General features: G+C 43.9%; 1 protein-coding gene across 1 annotated transcript in view; it reads right to left on the bottom strand.

The window, feature by feature from the left end:
- The window catches only part of GLB1 (galactosidase beta 1), an 85,487-nt gene that overhangs the window by 37,194 nt on the left and 21,178 nt on the right, over positions 1-27,115 (bottom strand). The window contains exons 2-10 of the mRNA XM_068558153.1: positions 25,013-25,182; positions 22,732-22,882; positions 22,128-22,188; positions 20,777-20,871; positions 13,959-14,139; positions 11,280-11,338; positions 9,733-9,854; positions 9,606-9,646; positions 4,115-4,227 (exon numbers count right to left, since the gene is read on the bottom strand). Coding sequence (XP_068414254.1) covers positions 4,115-4,227; positions 9,606-9,646; positions 9,733-9,854; positions 11,280-11,338; positions 13,959-14,139; positions 20,777-20,871; positions 22,128-22,188; positions 22,732-22,882; positions 25,013-25,182 — 993 coding nt within the window. The remainder of the gene's footprint in view (positions 1-4,114; positions 4,228-9,605; positions 9,647-9,732; positions 9,855-11,279; positions 11,339-13,958; positions 14,140-20,776; positions 20,872-22,127; positions 22,189-22,731; positions 22,883-25,012; positions 25,183-27,115) is intronic.

The following is a 27,115-nucleotide window of genomic DNA, read 5'->3' as shown; positions in this document are numbered from 1 at the left end:
TTAAGGTTACCAAAGGGGAAAGGGGTGGGGAAGGATAATTTAGCAGATACAAACTACTATATAAAAAATAGATGAACAACAAGGTCCTACTGTATAGCACAGGCAACTATATTCAATATCTTGTTATAAAGCATAATGGAAAAGAATATATATATACATGTATAACTGAATCACTTTGCTGTACAGCAGAAACTAATACAACATTATAAATCAACTATACTTCAATTAAAAAAAAAAAAAGAGGAAAGTAAAGAAAGAAATGGACCCTTCAGGGACTTCCCTGGTGGCATAGTGGGTAAGACTCCATGCTCCCAATCCAGGGGGCCTGGTCAGGGAACTAGATCCCACATGCATGCCGCAACTAAGGAGCCCATGTGCTGCAACTAAGGAGCCAGGGAGCCGCAAATAAGGAGTCCACCAGCTGCAACTAAGACCCGGTGCTACCAAATAAATAAATAAATATTAAAAAAAAAAGAAAGAAAGAAATGAACCCTTCAGCCCCACGTAAGTCTTCAGAGTCTGCGGCTTCGCCAACAGCTTTCAGTGCAACCTCAGGAGAATTCACGAGCTACAACATCCAGCTAAGGCACCCCTAGATTCTTTACCCTCAGAAGCTGTGTGAGGTCATAACATTTGTTTTTGTTTTTGTTTTTTAAAATTTATTTGTTCATTTAATTTTTATTTTTGGCTGCGTTGAGTCTTTGTTGCTGCCGCGGGCTTTCTCTAGTTGCGGCGAGCGGGGGCTACTCTTCGTTGCAGTGCGCAGGCTTCTCATTGCGGTGGCTTCTCTTGCTGTGGAGCACGGGCTCTAGGTGCACGGGCTTCAGTAGTTGTGGCACATGGGCTCAGTAGTTGTGGCTCACGGGCTCTAGAGCGCAGGCTCAGTACTTGTGGTGCACGGTCTTAGTTGCTCCACGGCATGTGGGATCTTCCCAGACCAGGGCTCGAACCCGTGTCCCCTACACTGGCAGGCGGATTCTTAACCACTGCACCACCCAGGGAAGTCCCACATTTGTTGTTTTAAGCTACTGAGTTGTAGGTAATTTGTTGCACAGCAATAAATAGGGGAGAAAACAAATCTCCCTTGAAGATTCACATCCACAACTAGCCCACAACTAAAATACACGACTTTCAGAGCATATAAGTCAGGAAGGATGTAACTGGAGTTAATGTGAGATAAAGTTCTGGTTGTAGGAAGGAAGTAAAGATATGGATTAATTTTAAATTATTATAAGTAAAAACTGAACGTTAAAGTTTTTTGAAAGCCAGACATAAAGGAGTGCATACTGTATGAACCCATCCATATAAAGTCAAAAACAAGCACAGCTAACCTATGGTGATAGAGGTCAGTGGGAGGTCAATGACCAGAAGGAGCATGAGGGGAGCTTTTGGGGGGCTGTGTGTTGGTTCCAGGGGTTCACGTTGTTCTTTACTGAGTTGTATTTTTGGGGGGGGTACATATTTCACACTTCAACAGGTAACCACTAAAAGAATAAAAATATAGTGAATAACATCCAAACTAGGGTGGGAGGGAGATGAAATAAGGAAACAAAAATAAACAGTTCAAAAGAAAGTAATAAGGGAAGACAAAACAGAAAAGCTGGACAAATAGATTATTATAAGATGGTTGAAATGAATTGATGTGTATCAAGAATTATAATGAATGACAATGAACAAGTGCACCAGTTAAAAGACAAAAATGTTCCAACTAGATTTTTTAAAAATCCAGCTATATCCTGTTTAGGAGGGACACGTTTTTATTTTTATTTTTTTTAATTGAAGTATCGTTGATTTACAATGTTGTGTTAAGTTCTGCTGTACAGCAAAGTGATTCAGTTATACATATACATTCTTTTTTATATTCATTTCCATTATGGATTATCACAGGATATTGAATATAGTTCCCCGTGCTATACAGCAGGACCTTATTGTTTACCCATTCCGTATATAATAGTTTGCATCTGCTAATCTCAAACTCCCAATCTATCCCTCCCTCCCCCTTGGCAACCGTAAGTCTGTTCTCTACGTCCGTTGAGTCTGCTTCTGTTTTGGGACACGTGTTTTTTTAAAAAGGATATAAAAAGGTTGAAATTAAAGCATTGTGAAAGATATACCAGATAAATACTAACCAAAAGAATGCAGGTAGTATTAGTATCAGACAAAAAAGACTTTATGGCAAAAAGCATTATCAGAGATAGACGACTTCCATATAATGATACTAAAAGATTTAATTCTCAATCTACATACTAATAACATGGCCTCAAAAACTGACAGAACTACAAGAAGAAATACATAAACACAACTCTCTCAATAACTAATAGAATAAACTGACCAAAAAATTTAGGAAGGATATCAAAGATATCAGCAGCACCATTAATAAGCTTAATCTAATGAACACGTATACAGATTATAGCCAACAATTATAAAACACGAAGTCTTTTCGAGAATACACAGAATATTTGTTCATACTGGTATAGGCCAGGCTCTACCGAGAGGTTCAACAAACTTCAAGGGATTGGTATCATACACACTACATTCTCCAACCACAATGCAAATATGTGAGACACCAACAGGCTAGAAAAATACTTATGTTTAATAATTTAAAAACTCACTTCTGAACGTTTGAAGGGTCAAAGAGAAATCAAAATAGGCATGTTTAAAAGCAAACAATAATAATATATAACATATCAAAATTTATGAGATGGCACCATAGCAGTACTTGAAGGAAATATATAGACTTGAGTATTTATATTAGAAAAGAAAAGAAGAAAGCCCAGTTTAAAAAGCTAGGGCTTCCCTGGTGGCGCAGTGGTTGAGAATCTGCCTGCCAATGCAGGGGACACGGGTTCGAGCCCTGGTCTGGGAAGATCCCACATGCCGCGGAGCAACTAGGCCCGTGAGCCGCAACTACTGAGCCTGCGCGTCTGGAGCCTGTGCTCCGCAACAAGAGAGGCCGCGATAGTGAGAGGCCCGCGCACCGCGATGAAGAGTGGCCCCCGCTTGCCACAACTGGAGAAAGCCCTCGCACAGAAACGAAGACCCAACACAGCCATAAATAAATAAATAAATAAATAAATAAATAAATAAATAAATAAAATTTAAAAAAAAATTAGATCTCTTTGTGAATAAAAAACACATAACCAAAACACAAGAAAAACAGTATGTAAAAGAGCAAGATTTAAAAAAATAAAAAAATAAAAAGCTAAGCTTCAAATAAAGGAAGGAAATAATAAAGATAGGAATAGAGAGCTTTGAAACAGAGAACAAGCGTACAAGACAGAACTTGGGAGTCATCACTCTAAATTCTACAGAGATTAAACCCACAGTAAAAATCACACGAGCAACATTTTAACCACACATCTGAAAACGTAGATCAAATGGACAAACTCTAAGAGTAGTTAAGTATAGATCATATTTTTCAATATGTTTAAAATTTTTCATAATATAAATAACACTTAGGCTTAGATTGAGACTACAGCATACTTAAAACTAACAGAAAAAAAAGTCCATACCATTTATAGGCAGAAAATCTTTGTTTTTTAACTTCAAAACTCAGGTGACTGAGCAGAAAAACTGTGGGTTTTTTTTTAAAGCCACACAGAGACAGGAAACCCCACCTGGGTGCGTTAGATGCCTCAAAGGTCACAACGTTAGCAGGACTAAGTGTTCAGGTGTCAGGCCAGGAGGAAACAGCAATCACTTGCCCCAAATAGAAAAATGAAGCATTGCTGACAGCTCACGTTTGTACCGTGTTCAGAATGCCCACGGATTTTCTTTCCTGCATACTTCAGCTACTTATGTGGACACACATTTTCTTCTGTTTAGTATGAATAATAGTATAAATGGCCACCACTTACTGGACAACAGATGTGTCAGGGTTGTACCGGAGGCCTTACCTGTGTTCTTTTTAATCCTTACAATGTACTGTGGAGTACCTTGCTGACAGGCTCACTCTTAATCGGGTGGGACCAAGACTCAAGGCCAAGTCTTGCTCATGCTTCCCTTCATCCGTCCTTTTAAACACAAAAGCTCCAGGAAGTTGTCTACAGAGCATTGTGAGTCCCGGGCAGGCTCTGGCCCAGACCAGCCCCTGCAGCCCGTACAAAGCACTCACCTGCTGAATAACATCCCGCACAGCAAAATACTTCTCACTGAGGTCCCCGGCCTCGCTCAGGGGAGCATCATAGTCGTAGCTGGTGGGCTGTGCTTGGTAGGGCGTGTTGGCCCCTGGAAGACAAAACCGTGCCACTAGCTACTACGGAACGCCTTCCCCTGGGACAAGTTCTTTGGGATTCATGGCTCGGCATTGTGGAGGGAGAAAATAAGGAACACATTAGAGCCAACTGTTAAGTGACACAGAGGTGGCCCTCAGGAGGCAAGGTTTAGAGAAACGAGTTTCTTCCTGCAGGTGGCCCTCGCCACGCTCCTTAGAGTCTACAGAGCACTTTCCCCATCCACTCTCTCAGCGACCCCAGCAGACAGCCCTGTCACTGGACAAGCAGGGCCTCTGACGCTCCCCACAAAACCCCCTGGATATCTCACAACCAGCAACAGCAAGGCTTATGGCATGACCCCTACGTCTGACCGTTAACCCTGCAGCCGTGATCTTGTTCATGACCTCATGTGTGGCTGAGAAAAGGTCCGTGGTGGACACACAGTTTTCTGGGCCCAGGATAAGCAGCAGACAACTAAGGGGCTATCAGACCAAACAAACTGGGAGATGACTGCAGACACACACCAGCCCACTGAAAGTCAAGTGTAACCTTGGGCGTTTGTAATGTCTGCAAAGAGTTAGGGGGTGTGCCTCTCACATTGACCTTCAGGGCCCAGGCGCTCACTCATTCCCCCAGTTACCGGGAGTGCTTGCTGAGGACGGCTCTCAGATGTGCCCCTCTCTGGTCCTTGACCTCTGCTGGGCCGCCTTGCCCAAGATTACACCCCTCCTGGGATCGCCCACATCCAAAGACTGACCAGTGCAGGGATATAAAAACCCAGTTCCCTTGCCTCAAAGGGCCATCCCAGCTCCAGAGCTCCCTCTAGAATCAGCTGAGCCACTTTTGAGACTGCGTCACTGCCCAACTTCTCCTTCTGCCCAATCCTGACTCTCACTGGTGTTGCCGCTGGGAGCACACCCCAATAAACTTGTGCCAGGCAATCTCAGAGTCCCGTTTCCCAGGGAATGTGACCCGCCGCAGAGACTAATAAATAATCCCAATACCGTCGATGCAAAAAGCAAACAGCATTGCAATTATTGTCCAAGGGGCACAGTCTAGACCAGTGGGCCCCAGCCTTGTCACAGGTGATATTCACAGATAGGAGACTCTGCAAATTTGGGCAGTGACCCTGCGTCAGTACAACTTGCCCCGGCCTGAGAGTCACGTGGAGAGCTCGTTAAAACACACTCCTTAGCCCAACCTGGGATTCTGATTCAGCAGGGCTGGGGTCAGACCTGAGACTCTGCATTTCTAAGTAAGCCTCCCAGGTGACACTGACGCTGCCGTTTGCAGACCAGCAAGGCTCCATGCCACCCCTTTCTCTTCTACTCCAGAGAGCATTTTGCAATGCAAGTGTGTGAAAGAATAAAGTTATTTTAGGATAATCTTATATCCAATCTAATTTTTAAGTAAATGAGGCACAAAATCTGACAGTTCACTATGATTTAGTAATGAATTCCTTGGAGCGACCCCACAGCTCATGAATGATGGAGCCGCCCTGGGTGATCCTACTGGTGGCGGGGTTGACAGATGAGGGAGGCCGAAGATCAGGTCGTCTCCCAAAGACTGTCTCATCTGTTCTATGCACAGAATCTACATTTTGGAAGACCTGGACCACTCAACCAATTGAATTGATCCAGTCATATTACTTTTACTCTCCTGCCCCTGGGAACACCTATGTTAAAACACATCCTTTGCTGTGAGATGCAAAGAAAAGAAAAACCACATCCCTTGCTGCAAGGAGCTCACCTTCTCCTTTGTGGTCCCTCCTCTTGCTCAGTGTGGCAGTGACCTTGCTCCACTAGACCAAGGGCATCCTAGTGGTAGGCATGGCCTCGTTTACCTGAGGCCCTTGCAGAGCCATGCATGAGAAGGAGCTCTGTGAAGGAGTGTCAACAAGTGTGAACACCCAGAAACATACTTTACGGGCCAAGGGAACCCAGGCTGGGAAGTTGGCCAATGGGTTACAGGACAGACTGGAAAACTAAGTCTGTGCAGTTCTACCAGCAGAATCTTCCTCTGGATGTTTCAGATCCCCACAGGGCAGTGTCCTAGGGAAACAGTGCTGACTTCAGCCTCCTCTGGCCATGCTGGGGAGTGTGAGGTAGGAAGGCAAGAGAAATGGCAGGATGTACCGCTCCTCAGCTTTGCAGGGTGTGTGAGGAGGAGAGGACAGCCTGGCTTCCGTGGGGATACATGAGCACAGAGTGGGCACCTATCTGCACAGCGTGGGCAGCTATTGTGGGCAGGAACGCAGTGAGCACCTGAGCCAGAGGTTTTCTCCCTTGCTCTCCTCTGGGAAGCCGGCCCGAAGAATAGCAGCCAAGAGCACAGACCGCCCACCCACCCCGCCCAACTCCCGCAAAGAGACCGGGCAACAGGGCAGGAGAGAGAGGCCCGCAAACACAGAGGGGCTGGTATGGGGGTTGGAAACACAGGCTTCAGGCTGCAAGGAGTTATCCAAAGAGCGGCGACCAGCTTTCCAAGGCCTGAGTTTGAGCCCAGGCTCCACTCTCTGCCAACTGAATGGGAATCTTGTGGACTTTTCTGGTACCCTGTTTTTCTTATCTGTAAAGTGGGTCCATAATCCCCAGCCCAGATGAGACTGCTATGAGGACTAAATGGGAAAACAGAGGCAGAAAAGAGCCTTGTATTGTTTATGGCAGGGTCAGGGGCAAGGGACAGGATTAAGGACAACTTCTGAGTGGTAGTTTTACACATGTAAATTTTATTTATTTTTAAAATTTTTATTGGAGTATAGTTGATTTACAATGTTGTATTAGTTTCAGGTGTACAGCAAAGTGAGTCAGTTATTATACGTAAATTTTACAAAAGAATGTATTGGGACTTCCCTGGTGGCGCAGTGGTTGAAAATCTGCCTGCCAATGCAGGGGACACGGGTTTGAGCCCTGGTCTGGGAAGATCCCACATGCTGCAGAGCAGCTAAGCTAGTGTGCCACAACTACTGGGCCTGCGCCCTACAGCCCGCGAGCCACAACTACTGAGCCCACGTGCCACAACTACTGAAGCCCACGCGCCTAGAGCCCAAGCTCTGCAGCGGGAGAGGCCACCGCAATGAGAAGCCCGTGCACTGCAACGAAGAGTAGCCCCCGCTCGCCGCAACTGGGGAAAGCCCGCGTTCAGCAACTAAGACCCAACAACGAAGACCCAAAAATAAATAAATAAATAAGTTTTAAAAAGAATGTATTGTTTTCAATAAAATAATAGGATATAAAAAATTGTTTCATGAACTGTAAAGTTTCAAAAAATATCAGTCTTTATTCCTGGATTGGTGACTGGTCTCGGTTCCATGGATGGAAGCTAGGAGGAATCCCTACTTTCTGAATGCAAAAGGCATCACAAAGTCTGAAGTGTTTCTAAGGGGAAGACAGACACAGAGCTGATCTAACTTCAATTACCAACCTTGGCACTCTACTATCTTTTAAGAAATGACACTTGAACTTTGCATTATCTCCATTTTTTGGCTCTAATAATAATATTAATAATACTTTAACCAAAGTCTTCTCCTTGACCATCCTGCCCTGCACAAAAGATAGCAGTTTGAAGAAGAAACTTCACTAAGAGCTGATAGTGTCCAATTACTAACACCAGGAGACTGAGGTCCAGTTAGGCTTCCAAAACTCCACTGTAGAGCATCCTCAATGACTCCTAGAGGAAAATGCAGATGTGGAGAGATGTGGGGAATGAGGCTTAGAGAAAAGCAATATAGGATGGTTTGTCTTTGCAAAAGTCAATGGCAATGAAGAGAATTCTACCATAATTTTTCCTACTAAAAAAAAAAGACCATATAGGCCATATAGGAATGTAAAATGATGGAGCTGCTTTAGAAAATACTGTGGCAGTTCCTCTAACTCTAAATATAGAGTTAGTTACCATATGAACCAGCAATCCCACTCCTAGGTGTACAGCCAAAAGAATTGAAACAGGGGTTCAAACAAATACTTACACATCAATGTTCATAGGAACATTATTCATAATGGCTCAAAAGGGGGAACATCCCAAATGTCCATCAGTTGATGAATGGATAAACAAAATGTGGTATATCCACACAATAGAATATTATTCCGCAATAAAAAGGAATGAAGTCCTGATACACAGTACAATATAGATGAACCTTGAGAAGATTACGCTGAATGAAAGAACTCAAACACAAAAGACCACAAATTGTATGGTTCTCTTCGTATGAAATGTCCAGAATAAGCAAATCCATAAAGACAGAGAGTAGACTAGTGATTGCCAGGGGCTGGGAGGAGGGAGAGTGGCGCATTTCTTGGGTACGAGGTTTCTTTTTGGGATAATGAAAATGTTCTGGAATTAGATGGTGATAATGGCTGCACAAGTTTGTGATAAACTAAACACCACTGAATCATGTACTTTAAAATCATGAATCTATTTATTTATTTTTTTGGCTGCACCATGTGGCTTGTGGGGTCTTAGTTTCCCAACCAAGGATCAAACCCAGGCCTTCGGCAGTGAGAGTGTGGAGTCCTAACCACTGGACAGCCAGGAAATTCCTAAAATCATGAATTTTATGGTATGTGAATTGTATCTCAACAAAACAAAGTGTTTTTTTTCAAAAAAAAAAGAGAAGAAAAAGACCAGAATATATGAACAAGTAAGTTATAGCCAGAGACTATGACCTGCCCGACTAGCTTGATTTAAAACAACAGCTTCTAAATGTACAAGTTATGTCTCTTAAATTTTTTTTTAAGGAAAAATGATTTTTTGACCTACTGTATAGCCAGAGAACTATACTCAATATTTTATAATAACCTATTAGGGAAAGGAATCTGAAAAACAATACATATCTATACATCTATATCTATGTATATCTGAATCACTTTGCTGTACATCTGAAACTACCACAACACTGTAAATCAACTATACTTCAATAAAATAAAAAAAGAAAAGAAAAAAATAAAACTTTGAAAGATTCATATTTACGTATGAAGAATATTCCATTTCTATGATTCTATAATACATTTGTAAATTAAATTAAAATTCTGAATTAAATTTTAAAAGAACAAGTAATTTGTGAGCATCTAAAACAAGTATAGAAGGGTAATTTATAATCATCATAATGCAGTTCCTCATTTATATAACATTGATTATTTCATAACACCTAGATACTCAATTTTTTAAAATCAGTTCTTAATAGAAAAGTAAATTCAACATTTCTCTTCTCTTCTTAATAAATAAAAGAAAAATGATTTTTTAAATTAAATAGGCAATTCTTATATATTAGAAAATTTGGGAGACAACAAACAAAAATAGAAAATAACAGTTGTCCATAGGCACACCCCTCCAAAAATCAAGCACCAGAAACATTTTAGGATTAGATTCTACAAACAGATGTTAAATTGCTCTTACCATTCCAATAGGCAAAATTGGTGCCACCTATAAACATGTACCTACAAGGAAACAAGAGAACAGACGGTACTTCACCATGAGCCCACAGCTACGGAGAACAGCCTCCCCTCCGAAAAATAACACTCACATGTTCACACTGGCCCCTCGGGAAAGAATATCATGAAGGGAGGAAGCCACCACTTTAGTCTTGACTGTTGAGTGAGGTTGGCCCCAGTGGTCTAACCAGCCAGTGTAGAATTCAGAATTGACCTGAAAAGAGAAAGGGATACAGAGCTTAGGATAGACTTAAGACTTCTACATGCTGGACTTCTCAGTAACTACTGCCCTAGGTTCTCTACCGTGGAACAGGTGGGGAGAGGAGCTGACATTCACTGCTTTACCTGGAGCTGGGGGACCAATGAGGACATCCCATATAGCATTGCCTAAACTCAGGTCTCAGGTGCAGACAATACAGGTGTCCCTGAAAAGTTGTACCTGCATCAAAATCTTGTTAACCAATCCCCAGTTTGAATATGGTAGGAAAGTTTGTTGGGCAAAAGAATCAGATGACAAAATGTTTATAAAATAATTAGCTCCAAATTCACCCTTCGTGTGAATCCAGATTTTCAGATCTCAGGTGGACTTTAAAGTGAGGTAGACTTGTCCAAATATTCTGCCAAGCAGGCCCCAAACACTTCATGTTTCTGTTGGGCATGACCCTGCCAAGCCCTTGATCTATAGAAGGAAAGAGAAATCTGGATGTGTTCTGGGGCCTTCTTGTCTCAGGCTCCAGGAAATAGCTCCACCCAGAGTCTGGGAACTCGGGTTCTGCATGGCTCACGAAGCAGAGACCAGGTTCAGAAAAGGCTGCTTTGTACAAAGGTGTGTACACAGGTGGGGCAGCCTGACTTGCTGCGGGGAAGGCACAGGATATTCCCCCTTACACAGGGCCAAGTGACAAGGACAACTGCCACAACTGAAAGGAGAAGGGAAGCACAGAGAGGGCTGCATCATTGATGGGCTGAGCACACCCGCCAGGACCTGGCCGCCGTCTCCACCTCCCAGGCGCCTACACAGCATGTCACAGAGCCCCGCGGCTCCCAGAGTGGTCAGCAACCCTACATCCCCACGTCACCTGGTTGCTTGTCAGAAATGCAGAATCTCAATCCCCTCCCAGACCCAACAGATCAACGTTTGTGTTTTAGCAAGAGTCCCACGTGATTTGTAAGCACACTAAAGGTGGAGAAGCTCTGTCACAAAGACCTTTCAAGAAACACAGACCTGAACTCAGATCCTGGCCCTGCCACTCACCAGCTGTACGACCCTGGGCAAGTGACATGGTCTCTGAGCTTCATTGAAAATGGAGACAATGATACTACTTATGAGAGCTGGCACGAGGACCAAATACGATGAGGTACGCAAGAGCGCAGAGCCTGATGGAGGCAGGATGTTCACTTTGGTCCCCATTCTGCCCCCCTCCAGTGCAGGGCCTCAGTGTCAAGTAGCAGCACTGCTTCTGCTGTTTCCCGTGTGTCCAGAAGGGGGTCTCTACACTCCCATCAGCTGCTGACCTCAGACCCAGAGAAATCAAGGATCCATTCCCACCCTCCACAGCACTTAATCGCTCTCTCCCAGCAGCAGTAATGAAGTTAGTACAAGCAAACAGTCTCCCCACGCCTCACGCCTGATTCTTACCAAGGGTCCTTTGGGTTCACTCTTCCTCTGGATTAGGAAAGCAGCTGTGATGTTGACACCTGAAAAATGAGAGGGAGAAGAACGGTCAGCCATGGGAATGACAAGAAGTTAAATAAAAAGATTCCTTCGTAGGACTTGCGCCCGAGGCCCCCGCCCTTCCCCACACCCCCAGGGGCTTGCACACCTCCAAGCTAGCTTTAGGTGGGGACTCAGACCATCCATTTGACGGACCGTGGGGACCACAGAATGATGCTTCCTCTGTGAACAGTGCCCGGGCCCCTCCTGACTGCTTTCCTTTGGGAGATCACGGCACAGGCTTTGTGCTTCCTCTGTGTCCCCAGCACCTGGACACACGGCTGGTGTCTCTCTCTCTCTCTCTCTCTCTCTCTCTCTCTCTCTCTCTCTCTCTCTCTCCACTCGGACATCTGGTTGACCTAGCTGCTCCCTACAGGATAGCCCTGCTTTGAACATACTTCCTGGTAAGCTCCACAGCGCCATACACACCATAGTGGCACAAATATCTGCCACTTAATTAACAAATCAAAGGGACACATGTGCTCTAATTACGTTTATCCCTGAATCATGGAGTATACTCTGAATTTTAATTTGTACATCAACAGTCATTCCAGACCACTCGCGAACTCAATTTTTTCTTCTGAAATATTCCATGAGGATGCCTGTATCTCATCTTGCTTCCCACGTCTCTGTTCTCCCCTCCATCTCTAAAGAGAGAAAGCGTTTCTCCCCAGAGAGGTAATGGGCTGCTTTACATCAGTGAACACGCACAGTGCTTCCCAGCCAGAGCAGAGGACACCCTGACCCCATACTGCACAGTCCAGTTCCCGCAGTGGGTGTCCCAGTGTGAAAGGGACACCAGCCAAGTCTCCAAAAACCCCTTGCTCTTGGACAAGCCTTGGGCTTCTCTGTAAGGCCAGCTTTCAGGAGAGAACGTGCTGATCAAGAAAGAATGGAATCTCATTTATTTTATGGCTGTAAATTTCTCACTGTTAAGCATTCGGTAGCTTCCAGATCTTTAAATGTTGCTCTCAGGCGCCTCTCCTGGGATCTGACCCCAGGCACTGCCCCTCTCGCACACAAATGAATGAAGCTACCACAGCCCCACCTGCCCTAGGTACACTGGTCTTGAATGTCTGTCCTTGAACCCACAGCAGAAGCATTATTTGTATGTGCTGTCACCCTACATACAAATAATGCTTACAACTAACTCATAATAATCTTCAATTTGTTCCTCCCAACAGAAAAATACTGTGCTTTTTCGTCACTGTGTTGGGAAGTGTGCCAAAGCGGACGAAACCAGCATGGCACTTCCTGTGCAGCTCTTTGTAGATGAGTTATTTCATCGCCAAATGCTCTGAGCAACGTACCATGTTTCTAGAAACACTCAGTTCACTCAGAGCCAGTTATTTCCTTGTTGGTAGTGTAGAAGAATCTTTTTAAAAATGCAACTTCAGTTTTCTGTACATCCTTCTCAAGAGAAGGCAACACTGGATGTACGTCTCATCCCTCAGATGGGAGAACAGCGGGATCCTTATGCTACTTGAAGAGCTGGTCTTTTTGGGCGGGGCAGTAACTTTTCATTTTGAAATAATTTCAAACTTACAGAAAAGCTGTGAGAATAGTACAAAGAACTCATATTCCCTTCACCCAGGTTCCCCAATTGTTAACATTTTACCACATTTATCAGGTTTTCCCCCTTTATATGAATATACATATTTTTTTCTGAGCCATTTGAGAATAATTTGCAGACAGAATGGCCTCTTACTCCTAGATATTTCAGTGTGTATCCCCTAAGGGCAAGGGCATTCTTTAAACAAACAGAATACAATGATAAAAAACAGGAAATTAACATGGATAGAATACTATTATCTAATCTAAAGGCTTTATTCAAAGATTTCAATTGTCTCAATAATGTCCTTCATTAACAACAACAACCAAAAAAAGAAAAAAAAAAACACGGAAAAAAAAAGGCCAGGATCACACACTGCATTTAGCTGCCATGCCTTTTATGAAAGCTGCTCTCAACCTACATGAAGATTTCTTAATGTCATTACAGCCCGAAGCATCCCAGCCCTCCTTTCATGTGTGGAACCTCAGCAGCTTACACAGCACTAATGCATCAGGCAAGACGATTTTTTGTAGCATCTGCCAAACCACCTCCGGCCCATCACAGTTCCCAGCGTTATGAGTTGATGTAGAAAGAAAACGGAAGTGCCAGGTAAGTTCCCGGAACCCCAGGGCTGGCCTCAGAGTTCACAATGGCCACGACAGCCCGAGCATCCAGCCATGACTCGGGGGACAGGGGGAGCAGGGAAGAGCAGCACATCCCAGACAGAGCCTGAAAGGTGGAGCTCCTCAACCTGGAACTGCTCCTGGCAGGCAGCCCCTAGGAGAACAGGACTCCAGGCTGCAGCCAGCTCCGCCAGGGCTGGAAATGGAGCTCTTGACCTGAGGGCCAGCTCAGCTGACATAAAGTGATCTCTGCAATGGAGGGGTGCATTATCAGGTATTCTATGTTACCAGTTACCAGATACAGGAAAATTTGGGAAACCTCACTCGATATGCCCTTGCCACTTGAACAACAGCTGCCTAGAACGACCGATGGAGTAAAAAGCCCAAACCTGCCTGCTCAGCTGGGTTTCTGTGACTGTAGACACCAACCTGCTCCGAAATCCACGGTGGCATAGAGCCCCTGCAATGCCCCGCACTGCAGGAGCCTCTCATGCACCCCGTCCGTGGTGAACAGAAGCACGTCCTCACCCAGGTGGTACTGGAAACGCTTCTGCAGGAAACGCAGGTAGTTGTAATCACAGGTATAGTAGCTGCCATATTCATTTTCAACCTGCAAATTTAAAAAGAGGAGGGAAAAAAATAAAATAAAATAAAAATAAAAAGAGGAGGGGAAAGAAATCAGGAGACTCCAACGTCCGAAGGCAAGCTTTTGTTTAGAGAAACTACCTGCACATCTCTGAGATGACAAGGCTTAGTAATCCCCCCAAATACCTCCTACACTCAGTCCTCAAAGCTCATTTTCCAAAAAGCAACTCAGCATAAAAACCTACCTTCTAATATCTCCCAGAAATAAGGAAAACAACCAATGTGTTAGTTTTCAGATTGTAGTGATATTCTCCCCTATAATAGGTAACGGATACTTTAAACATTACATAAATAATAACTTTCCATGGCAGAAATATTAAAAAATGAAGAAAAATGGAAAAATCATCTGTTAATTCAGTGGGTAGAGGCCAAAGGATGTTGCTAGAGATCCTGCATTGTCAGCTTCCACAACAAAGAATTATTGGGTACAATGACAATAGTGCTGAGGGTGGTAACCCCTGCTCTGAAGTGTCCATTCTCAATGAGGTGGAGAGCATCCCCAAGGAGGTGGGAGCTGATTTTTACAGGATTAAAAAAAAAACAACCCTATCAAACTACCACTGGCATTTTTCACAGAACTAGAACAAAAAAATTTCACAATTTGTATGGAGACACAAAAGACCCCAAATAGCCAAAGCAATCTTGAGAACGAAAAATGGAGCTGGAGGAATCAGGCTCCCTGACTTCAGACTATATTACAAAGCTACAGTAATCAAGACAGTTTGGTACTGGCACAAAAACAGAAATATAGATCAGTGGAACAGGATAGAAAGCCCAGAGATAAACCCACGCACATATGGTCACCTTATCTTTGATAAAGGAGGCAAGCATATACAGTGGAGAAAAGACAGCCTCTTTAATAAGTGGTGCTGGGAAAATTGGACAGGTACATGTAAAAGTATGAAATTAGAACACTCCCTGAAACCATACACAAAAATAAACTCAAAATGGATTAAAGACCTAAGTGTAAGGCCAGACACTATCAAACTCTTAGAGGAAAACATAGGCAGAACACTCTATGACATAAATCACAGCAAGATCCTTTTTGACCCAGCTCCTAGAGAAATGGAAATAAGAACACAAATAAACAAATGGGACCTAATGACACTTAAAAGCTTTTGCACAGCAAAGGAAACCATAAACAAGACCAAAAGACAACCCTCAGAATGGGAGAAAATATTTGCAAATGAAGCAACTGACAAAGGATTAATCTCCAAGATTTACAAGCAGCTCATGCAGCTCAATAACAAAAAAACAAACAACCCAATCCAAAAATGGGCAGAAGACCTAAATAGACATTTCTCCAAAGAAGATATACAGATGGCCAACAGACACATGAAAGAATGCTCAACATCCTTAATCATTAGAGAAATGCAAATCAAAACTACAATGAGGTATCATCTCACACCGGTCAGAATGGCCATCATCAAAAAATCTACAAACAATAAATGCTGGAGAGGGTGTGGAGAAAAGGGAACACTCTTGCACTGTTGGTGGGAATGTAAATTGATACAGCCACTATGGAGAACAGTATGGAGGTTCCTTAAAAAACTAAAAATAGAACTACCATACGACCCAGCAATCCCACTACTGGGCATATACCCTGAGAAAACCATAATTCAAAAAGAGTCATGTACCAAAATGTTCATTGCAGCTCTATTTACAATAGCCAGGACATGGAAGCAACCTAAGTGTCCATCATCGGATGAATGGATAAAGAAGATGTGGCACATATATACAATGGAATATTACTCAGCCATAAAAAGAAATGAAATGGAGGTATTTGTAATGAGGTGGATGGAGTTAGAGTCCGTCATACAGAGTGAAGTAAGTCAGAAAGAGAAAAACAAATACAGTATGCTAACACATATATATGTAATCTAAGGAAAAAAAAAAAAAGGCCATGAAGAACCTAGTGGCAAGATGGGAATAAAGACACAGACCTACTAAAGAATGGACTTGAGGATATGGGGAGGGGGAGGGGTGAGATGTGACAGGATGAGAGAGTGTCATGGACATATATACACTACCAAATGTAAAATAGATAGCTAGTGGGAAGCAGCCGCATAGCACAGGGAGATCAGCACGGTGCTTTGTGACCGCCTTGGGGGGTGGGATGGGGAGGGTGGGAGGGAGGGAGGTGCGGGAGGGAGGAGATATGGGAACGTGTGTATATCTTTAGCTGATTCACTTTGTTATAAAACAGAAACTAACACACCATTGTGAAGCAATTATACTTCAATAAAGATGTTAAAAAAAAAAAAACAAAAAACCTTATTTTTCATATAAAGTACAGATATATGTACAATTATACAGTATATCTCAGGTATTAAAATTTCATGGGGGGCAATTAGAAAAATATGTCTAGAGAGGATCTTTAATAGGCAACAATGAAAAAAAGGTTAAGCAACATTGCTCTAAAGCAATAAAAATGAATGACCTTCATTTATTTCCAATACACCAGATACACCAAAAAATCCAATACACCGAAGAATCTTAGAGGTATAGAGGTTGGTGAAAGAAGCATGACACTGAAAAATACAGACGATTCAATTTCCCGAATAGAAAATTCAAATCAGTCAAAACCAAACTATCAAGTCTTGGTATGCACATAATTGGTAAAAGTGTAAAGAAAAGCAAGAAGCTGACGGCTACGAAAGTCAGAACAGTGAGAAGAAGTGGGATGTGATTAAGAAGGACACCTGGGAAGCTTCCAGGGTCCTGGCCACGTACCATTTTCCATCTTGGGTGGTGATTCTGTGGCTGTTCTCATCATAATGCTTCATTATTGCACATTAATGTGTGTGTGGTATACTTCACAATTTTACAAAAATTTAAAAATTTCCCACACATAACAATTTCTACCTGCACACAACGCAAACAAATTTTTGTGATCCTAGGGATACGTGGCCTTCGAACATGAGCATAAGAAACTGTGAGCCCCCAGAAAAGAGGTGTCCAGTCTGAGAGTGGCTGGAAGAGATGGCTAAGGAAGCTTCCCCGGAGCGGTTACCCGAGGCAGCTCTAGACAGAAAGGCACTCGCTGGTCAAGGAAGCGGGAGAGGTAGAGAGTGTTCCTGCAAGGAGTATGCTGTTGGCAAAATTGCTAGTAGCTCCATGAAGCCTATGGACAGAGTCGGGGAGTGGGAAGGGAGTAGGGAGTGATGTAGAAGAACTAGACACCATCATCATCATCTGCAAAGCACCTCCTCCCAAATGGTTTAGTGCACGATGGTTTTCTCAGCGAGAATCCCTCTGACTATACTTTCATGTTATGGGTTCAAGAAGCAAAACAGGGCTTCCCTGGTGGCGCAGTGGTTAAGAATCCACCCACCAATGCAGGGGACACAGGTTCAAGCCCTGGTCCGGGAAGATCCCACGTGTCACGGAGCAACTAAGCCCATGTGCCACAACCACTGAGCCTGCACTCTAGAACCCGCGAGCCACAACTACTGAAGCCTGTGCACCTAGAGCCTATGCTCTGCAACGAAGAGTAGCCCCTGCTCGCCGCAACTAGAGAAAGCCCATGTGCAGCAACGAAGACCCAACACAACCAAAAATAAAATAAATTAAATTAATTAATTAATTAAAAAAAAAAAAAAAAAAGAAGCAAAACAAGGACTTCTCTGGAGGTCCAGTGATAAAGACTCTGCGCTTCCAGTGCAGGGGACGCGGGTTCCATCCCTGGTCGGGGAACTAGGATCCCATATGCTGCGAGGTGCAGCCAAAAAAATAATAATAATAAATTAAATTTAAAAAAAAAAGCAGCAAAACAGGTAATGGTAGGCCAGTATCAAGGGCTTCACAGGTCATGAAGCCATCCTGCAATAGGTGTTTGCCACTCACACAGAAAAGGAAACTCCCCTTGGATGACTGATCCTGATACTCTGATTAGTGCCTCAGAAGTCCCTTTGGAAATAATTGAAATAAATCTTAAGAAAAGCTTTGCAAATACTGGCAAGGTACTGTCCCCCTCATTTTCTTTTTTCTCCTCTTTAATTAAGAGCTACTTAAATGGCTGTGTCTTCCTTCATCATCTGGCTGCCAAGAAGTTCAGAGCTAAATTTAAGGGTCAGCTTTAGCAACTAAGAGGGCCCAGAGCCTCTGTACCTCTCGTTCTTTTCTGGCCACGCCCCAAGCCAATGTCATTGATTTTCACTTACTCTTTCAAATCTTATTTATCCATTATCATCATTGTATTAAGATAAAATACAGGACTGTATTTTAAACAGGATTGTAATAAATGCATATACCTAATTTGGTTAGGTTTTTAGAGAAAGAGAAAAGCTCAACATTCGCAAGACAGTTTAGTGCTGCGGTCACAGGCACAGACATCAGAGGCCCAAGAGTCCCTGTGCAAACCTCAGCTCTGCCTCTTCTTATCCAGGTGGCTCCACCCGTAAAATGTCTCTTTGTCTGTACGAGGTGAGTGTACCTACCTCACTGGGTTGTATGAGGATTCACTGAGCCAATACACGAATAGGGCTTTTGCACAATACCTGGCACCTGGTAAGTGCTCAGAAAGCTGGCAATAAAGCGTATAGTCAAGTTCTCTATCATTGCCAACGAGAGGAAAGAAGAGGTGTGTGTGGAGGCGGGGGAGGTGAGAGAAGAAACACACAGAAAAGGGCTTTGAGACTCATAGACGAAGTTGCAGTTAGCCTCAGAGGAACGCTGATTTTTCCAGAGTAGGAGTTTGCCAACTTTTTCTATAAAGGGCCAGAGAGTAAATATTTGGAGCTTTTTGGCCATATGTCTCTGTCTCAACTACTGAACTCTGCTATTGCAGTTCACAAGCAGCCCCAGACAATATATAAATGGTCAGGCGTGGCCATGTGCCAGTGGCCTTTATTTACAAACACAGGCAGAGGGCCAGGTTTGCAGGTTGCAGGTCTTTGTTCTAGAATAATTATCTCACCCTGTAAGCTCCTTAATACAGCAACAAAACACTGCAGACGTTTTCAGTTGTTACTCTTCCAAAACAGCAGGTATAAACAGGGCTAATCCCTCATGAATTGTATGAAGCAAATTTGTGGGTGGAAGGCCCCCACTCCTAATTATCAAAGGGCAAAAGGATTAGGTGGGATTTGAGCAGGTGGAGATGTGAGGCGGGTAAGGGAGAGGAGGAAGCTGAGTCCTCCGGCAGGATCCACGGTCAAGTTCAAGTCATCTGAGGTTGCCAGGGATGGACATAGGAGGAAATGCCCCCCAAGACAGTCAACTTTGCTCTCCCCTGCACAGTTCATATTGGTTGACATTGTGGTGCATTTCAATAACCAAAAGGTACAGAAAAGCCGTCAGCAAAAATTGAAAGTGATTTTGGCAGAAGCAGAGACTGAAAAGCAAGGGAAATTGAGGAAAACTTGAGATCAAGAGAAAGGAAGAAGACCCAGCTATGCAGATACATCCAGTTTCAGCCTTGAAATCTTCATACAGGAAAATGGGCTCCTGTAAGCTTAACTGGTACAGACTCAGGACAGGTGAGGGGCAGTGAGTGCTATCAGTACACCTCTCTGGGAGTAGCAGCCTGGCCTCTCTCCAACACGCAGGGCACCCTGGCCAGCCCAGCCCTCTCATATCTGAAGGGCATGGAAATGGCCAGGCTCCCTCCCCACAATGACCGTCCCTTGCAAACACTCCACAGTGCCGTTCACAAGAAGGAAATCTGGCCCACGCTCCCCTAGGGAGCGCCGCACGCACCCCCTTGCTGGTCTGGGATGCAGCCAGTTTTACATAACGTATTCTTTGCAATAAGAGCATCCTTGGTAAATGACCAACAGACATGGTTTTGTTTTACCTAAGTACTTTTGCAAACATCAAAAATCATCGCAGGTCAAGTGTACCGATTTTTCACTTGGAAAATTCTTGCCACGTGATATACCTCACAATCTACCAGTCACTGCAAAGTGAAAAACACATGGAAGAAGGAAAGTGAGGGCAGGAAGTGGGAGAGAAAACACAGTGGCCCCAATTCACTGCATCCTCTTTCCACACCCATGGAAACTGACGGCCTAGGCAGTGCAGACACCAAAGTGGGTCAGTCCATGCTGCATCCCTGTGGCCAGAAGGCAATGTGGCACTGGAGAGGAGCCAGGCTGCAACATCTGCCAGCTGCGTGACCTTGGCCAAGTCACTTAACCTCTTTGAAGATGGTGGTTGGAATAACTGAATAGCATTTGTAGGGCATCCAGCAGAGAGTCTCACGCAGCAAGCATTCAAAAATGGTAATGCCTCCCCAAAATGCAATTTAAATCAAAGCACCATCTGTGGCATTGCCTCTTAAAGAAACAGACATATGAAGATAAACAGCAAGGACCTACTGTATAGCACAGGGAACTATATTCAATATCTTGTAATAACTTATAGTGGAAAAGAATCTGGAAAAGAATATATACACGTATATATGTATATGACTGAATCACTTTGCTGTACACCTGAAACTAACACAACATGGCAAATCAATTATACTTCAATTTTAAAAATTAAAAAGAAAAAAAAAAAAAAGAAATAGACATATGAGGCTCATGTCGGCTTCGTTCCCATATATAATGTGGATGGATGGAAACCTCCCCTGACCCGGCCAGGCTCCTCTCTGCGGTTACCTGCACTGTTATAATTGGCCCTCCATTCTGATAGAGGAGGGGCCTCATCTTGGGCAGAAGGACTCCCAACCACTTGTCCACAGCTGCAAGGTAATCTGGAAGACAACCAGGTTTAACACCATCACACGCCTTTTTCTACAAAGAGACACAACGCAGCCTATTACCCTGGGGCTGGCAGCAGAGATTGAACAGACTGGATTCAACAACCACCTTCTGAAATGGGGGGCGCTACATGCACTAAAAGTCTGCTAAAAGTTGTCCTGCCCAGAGTTGTCTCCTCAGCGGAGCTCTGAGAGGACAAGGACCAGTATGCCTGGTATCTGCCCCTGCCATTAGGACAAAAAGCCTGCAGCGTAGGAGGCATCCACCAATGTTTGTTGAATGACTGAGTGATGTGTCCTCTCTGTCACAGTTGAGTTTTCTTAAAGTTAAGTTCTAATCAATTCTACATTTACATTGTCAAATGGGGATAACAGAGTACATAGGTCATAAAGTTGCTGTAAGGATTAATTGAGATAAAACGTGGAAAAACACTAATATACTAAGAGCGTAAAATGTGAGGGTAGTACACTAAGAAGGAAATGCATATAGAACATAATATACTAGCCTTTTACACAGCAAATTTAATCAGTGTTAGCTGCTCTTATGACCAGCTTCATCACCAAGAGAAACTGAAGCCTTCAGAAGACAGAAATGCAGCTAAGAACTCTACTCAATTCTCTGTAATGACCTATATGGGAAAAGAATCTAAAAAAAGAGTTGAGATATGTATATGTATAGCTGATTCACTTTGCTGTACAGCAGAAAGTAACACAACATTGTAAATCAACTATACTCCAATAAAAATTAAAAAAAAAAAAAGAATAGCAGCTAAATGGGACCTGCAGATTGATCAGGGTTTACAGCTAGACAAGAAAAAATACCTATCATTTACAGATAACTCTGTAAAAGTAGACAAAGGAACTGAAGACACTGCAGCCACTGAGAAATCCAGTAACACCACCGCAGAAACTACATCTGCCATTCTGATTAGCTGGGAGTCATCACCAGCCATGTCGTATTCTAAGAACAGAGGCAGAGAAAGCATTAAAATCAGCCAGTCAACCGCAAACAGGGCCCAGTGCCAATTCAAAGAGTTACCAGGGTATCAGCGAGATCTGGTCAAGTTGTTCGAATAATCCTTCTTTCCTAAAACATTCAGTATCTGGAGGAGGGTGACGAACACTCACACTTCCGCTGAACTTTCAGAAGCATTTGCCCAGGAGTACCCCAGCCTTCGAAATACCTAACTCTTTTGATATAAATTATCTAAGCTTTCTTAAATTCTCTTATGACATCTGTAACAACTTACCTGGATCACAAGAACGGAGAACAATGGATTCTTTCTCTAGTAGCCAAGCAGGTAATCCTCCCTAGGAGAGGGAAAAAAAAAAAAAAAAAAAAAAAGGAAGAAGAGGCCATGATAAGGTCTTAGGAGAGATAGAAATTACTATTAGCAGTGAGGGGAAAGAAGAAAAGTGTCATGGAGAAGGGGTATTTGAGCTGGGCTTTCTGGGTTGTAACTTTCAGGGCAATTAGAAATTGTAAACATAATAAAAATAAGATCACTCTGCATGAATGCAATGTTTTGAGAACCAAAGCCTTTTCTACAGATTACTCCACTTAACCTCACAACTACCCTGTGAGGCAGACAGAGGCCACACCATGAACTTCTTTTTACAGATGAGGAAACTGACTTCTGTACGTGACCACCAAGAGGAGGACCCATGCCTTCTGACCCCTCCCTGCTCCTCTCTGTCTGGGCACTGCCCAAGGTAAAAGACAACTGGGTTTGCTCAGTCACAGGCCCGTGTTACCTGGAATTAGAGACTTACCAACGCTGCTTTAATTCACTTTCCCCCAGATCCTTACCTGCCCACACACCAGGCAGGCAGGGCAGGTCTAGCCGCACTCACCATGTCCCACTCCGCACAGATATAAGGTCCAGGCCTCAGGATGACCAGCAGTCCCAGCTCATGTGCCAGCTGAATAAAATGCTCCACGTCATGGTCCCCAGTGAACTCGTACCGTCCTGGCTGGGGCTCGTGGAAGTTCCAGGCCACGTACCTGCCAAGACACACACAGCCCCTTCCTGGAAATAGCTCAAAAATCTAGGTGTCCTACATGAATTTCTGAACAGTCTGCAGAACTATAAACCCGCAGGACACACAGACATCTTCCTAAGGCAGACTCGCAGAAAAGCAGCCTTCTTTTGAGTTTCCACAGCAGCTACCAAGAGAATCAAACTTGTGGGGAACACTTTTAAGTGTATGACCCTCAAAGAACGCCCATTCCTATTTAATGCTTGACTTAAAAAAAAATACAGAGTTCATGGACACAAATTACTACTATGGAAAAATTACTTATGCCTATGTAAGGGCTTAGGAAAAATGAAAATATCTGTGCTAAAGTAATAAGAGGCATACTTATTTTTTGAAAAATATTTTTCAATAAAAATGGGAAAACCTCCAAGCCCTGCGTCCTCCTAACAAAAGATTTTGTCAGGAATAGCCCGAAGGAGGTAAAATAACAAAAATTCCGGGACTTCCCTGGTGGCGCAGTGGTTAAGAATCTGCCTGCCAATGCAGGGGACACGGGTTCAAGCCCCGGTCCGGAAAGATCCCATATGCCGCGGAGCAACTAAGCCCGTGCGCGACAACTACTGAGCCTGCGCTCTAGAGCCTGCGTGACACAATTACTGAGCCCGCATGCCACAGCTACTGAAGCCCCCGTGCCTAGAGCCCACGCTCCGCAACAAGAGAAGCCACTGCAATGAGAAGCACACGCACCACAATGAAGAGTAGCCCCCGCTCGCCACAACTAGAGAAAGCCCGCGTGCACCAATGAAGACCCAATGCAGCCAAAAATAAATAAATAAATAAATAAATAAATTTATAAAAAATAAAATAAAATTCCGACCAGCTCCTCGGGCTGCCTGCAGCATGGGACACAAACTTATTTATTTATTTATTTTTAAAATTTTATTTTTTTAAATTAAATTTTTGGCTGCGTTCGGTCTTCATTAATGCGCGCGGGCTTTCTCTAGTTGCGGCGAGTGGGGGTTACTCTGCATTGTGGTGCATGGGCTTCTCCTTGCGGTGGCTTCTCTTGTTGTGGAGCACGGGCTCTAGGCACGCAGGCTTCACTAGTTGTGGCTCGTGGGCTCTGGAGCGCAGGCTCAGTAGTTGTGGCACACGGGCTTAGTTGCTCCGCGGCATGTGGGATCTTCCTGGACCAGGGCTCGAACCTATATCCCCTGCATTGGCAGGTGGATTCTTAACCACTGAGCCACCAGGGAAGCCCTGGGACACAACTTTAAATATGAAGTCACCCACTGCCATCACAAAGGTGTCTTTGATGACCCCTGGCTTGTGTTTTTTTCCCACAATCCCATGGTTTCAGGGTCCCCTGGAACAGTCTTGGTCCCCCAGAACTTAGTGTTGAAACTACAGACATGTCCCAGTGGCCCTAGAACCAAAATAACAAGTGGGATTCTTCCTAACTATCTGTCCCAGGAATCTGCTGCTGGGTTTTCTCACCCTTTATCTTTGAAGAGTTATCAGCAATCCACATAGGCAATGCAAAAACCAAAGTGGCCAGCCACCCCAACTTCCTTCTCAATTAGTCACTTTACAACAGCAGAAGAGATAAGGAGAGATAGTTTTGGGGGTAAAATTCTGTAACCTTGGGCCATAGAATCACCCCAGCAGAACCACAAAGACAAACTAGGTTTCAGGAATCTACCCAACAAGGCATATCCCTCTAGGAGCTGAGAGGAGCTGTGGTTGCCTACCAACACCCTTATCTTCAAATCTCAGCGGGACCTCTGTCCAAAAACATGTGCCTGGGCAAATTTCAGTTTCGCCAGCTGCAAACAAGAAGGGTGACCTTGGAGAAATGGCATCATCCATGTAATGTGCCCTGCACACAGTAAACGCTCAACCATTGTTACTTCCCTTTGCCCTTTCAAGCTGATATCCATTTTATGATTTCTGGTGACAAAGTTCAAGGTTGGAAGAAGTAGTTAATTGTCTAAAGAAGGGACACTCAAGCCCATGACTAGCCTCTCCCGGGACCCCAGACCATGCTATTCCCCGTTCTGAGCAATGAAACAGCTGCACCGAGAGATGCAGCTGGACCCTCCCTCCAGGTGTGGGTGTCCAGGCCCAGGTGAGAGGCCAGTGCCCTCCTACTTACGTCTGGATGGCATTCAGCCCAGCCATCTTCATCTTCAGCAGCCGGTCCTTCCAGTAGAAACGGGGCACACGGAAATAGTGAATGCTTCCCGAGATGTAGCGGAAGGGCTGGCCATCCTTGAGGAAGCAGTTGTGGCCGTAATCGATCTTGAAAGTCCTCTGGGAGGCGTTCTACAGAGCAAGGACGGAACCACATGAGAACTTCCGCCTTCCGCATTTCAGAAGCAGACGCTTCAACAGTGGCAACTGACTCCCTACCCTTTTAGTTTGTGTACGTTCTTGATTCTGGGCTATAAAGCAAACCACTGCTAAGTCAGGGCAAGGAGGAGCCACGTGCAGGATTCCAGAGGCCGGCACCAATGTGACAATCAGTGGGTGAGCTGCAGAAGTTACATGCCCAAAGAGAAAACCCTGCTGCAGGGGACTCTTCACAAGGTGTGGCAAAGCTCAGTGTGCTGGGGCTGGAACACACACATACGCACCCTGCCCCCCATGGCTGTGACCTGCCGGAGCTCTGGGTGTCCCTCAACAGGAATGTCGCTGTGCTGAAAGCAACAGATCAGAAGTCCGAAGCCCTGAAGCCGTATCCTAGGTGCTGCTCTGGGTCCCACAGTGACTGAGCATCCCTCTCTAACCCTGCATCTCCTCATCCATAAATATGCAGGATGCCAGACTAAATGAACACTAAGGCAATATGTGCGACCCAATTTGTAGGTCATGAACTCAATTTGGTGATGATTGGCACTTTTCTTAATGAAAGAGAATAGAAATATCAGTGTATTGCACATAGTAAAGACAAGTGTTTTTTTAAAAATTTATTTTATTGAAGTATAGTTGATTTACAATGTTGTCTTAATTTCTGCTGTACAGCAAAGTGATTCAGTTATACACATATATACATTCTTTTTCATATTCTTTTCCATTATGGTTTATCACAGGATATTGAATATAGTTCCCTGTGTTACACAGTAGGACCTTGTTGTTTATCCATTCTATATATAATAGTTTGCATCTGCTAATCTCAGACTCCCAATCCATCCCTCTCCCAACCCCCCTCCCCCTTGGCAACCACAGGTCTGTTCTCTATGAAAACAAGTGCCATTTTATGAAATTTTGTCATATATACATATAGAGAGTTGCATACGGATGTATGTCTCTGTGGGGTTGAGATGTAAGATGTATTTCTAGAAGTCAAATCAAAGTTTGAGAAACATAGTTTGGGGATCACTTCAGGAGCTGAAATGCTAGGATTTGAAAGGGAAGACCTCTGGGACTTCCCTGGTGGTCCAGTGGTTAAGACTCTGTGCTTCCAGTGCAGGGGCTTGGGTTGGATCCCTGGTCGGGGAACTAAAATCCCACATGCCGTGCAGCGTGGCCAAAAAAATTTTTTTAATTAAAAAAAAAAAAAAAAGAAAAAGAAAAGAAAGGGGAGACCTGAAAGGGGAGGCCGACTGTGAGGTAGAATAGAACACTGCCCCCTGGTGGATATAAAAAGGCAGCAATAGATCTCAGGTTCCAACAGGACAAGGGCTACAAGAGACCATTTAATTAGTGTCCTCCACTGTTGGTAAGATTCCTTGTGCATCTTTAGGCTTTTTTTTTTTTTTAATCTTTTTTTCATAGCAGCATCACAGTCCATGAGAGCTTTGGGGGTTGCCCATGAAGCCATATCTGGAAACATCCATGAGAGCAAGGGTCCTAGATCACACTTGGCCTGAAATCCAAATATAAAGTATTGTGACTGTGGGAATTCCCTGGCGGTCCAGTGGTTAGGACTCCAAGCTTCCACTGCAGGGGGCCTGGGTTCAGTCTCTGGTCGGGGAACTAAAGATCTTGCATGCTGCCAGGAGACTGCTTAGGGGCAACTGGAAACCTTTACTGTATGTGAGTTAATAAAGCTAACCAAAAATAAACAAATAATTTAAGAATCATTTTTCAAAAGGCCAGAGTGTCAATTTAATATTTCCAAACAACGCTTTAATTGCTACTCAAAAGCAAGAAACTCACATGATTTCTTATACCAGGTGCTCCAATGGATGACTTGAAAAACATCGCACAGCATGTATATGGTTAAATGTCAAATAAGGGTTTCCCACAAGTTCTT

This window comes from Eschrichtius robustus, chromosome 12 (genome assembly GCF_028021215.1).
Source record: "Eschrichtius robustus isolate mEscRob2 chromosome 12, mEscRob2.pri, whole genome shotgun sequence".
NCBI classification, from domain to species: Eukaryota; Metazoa; Chordata; class Mammalia; order Artiodactyla; family Eschrichtiidae; genus Eschrichtius; species Eschrichtius robustus.
This window is presented reverse-complemented; position numbering and strand designations above follow the sequence as displayed.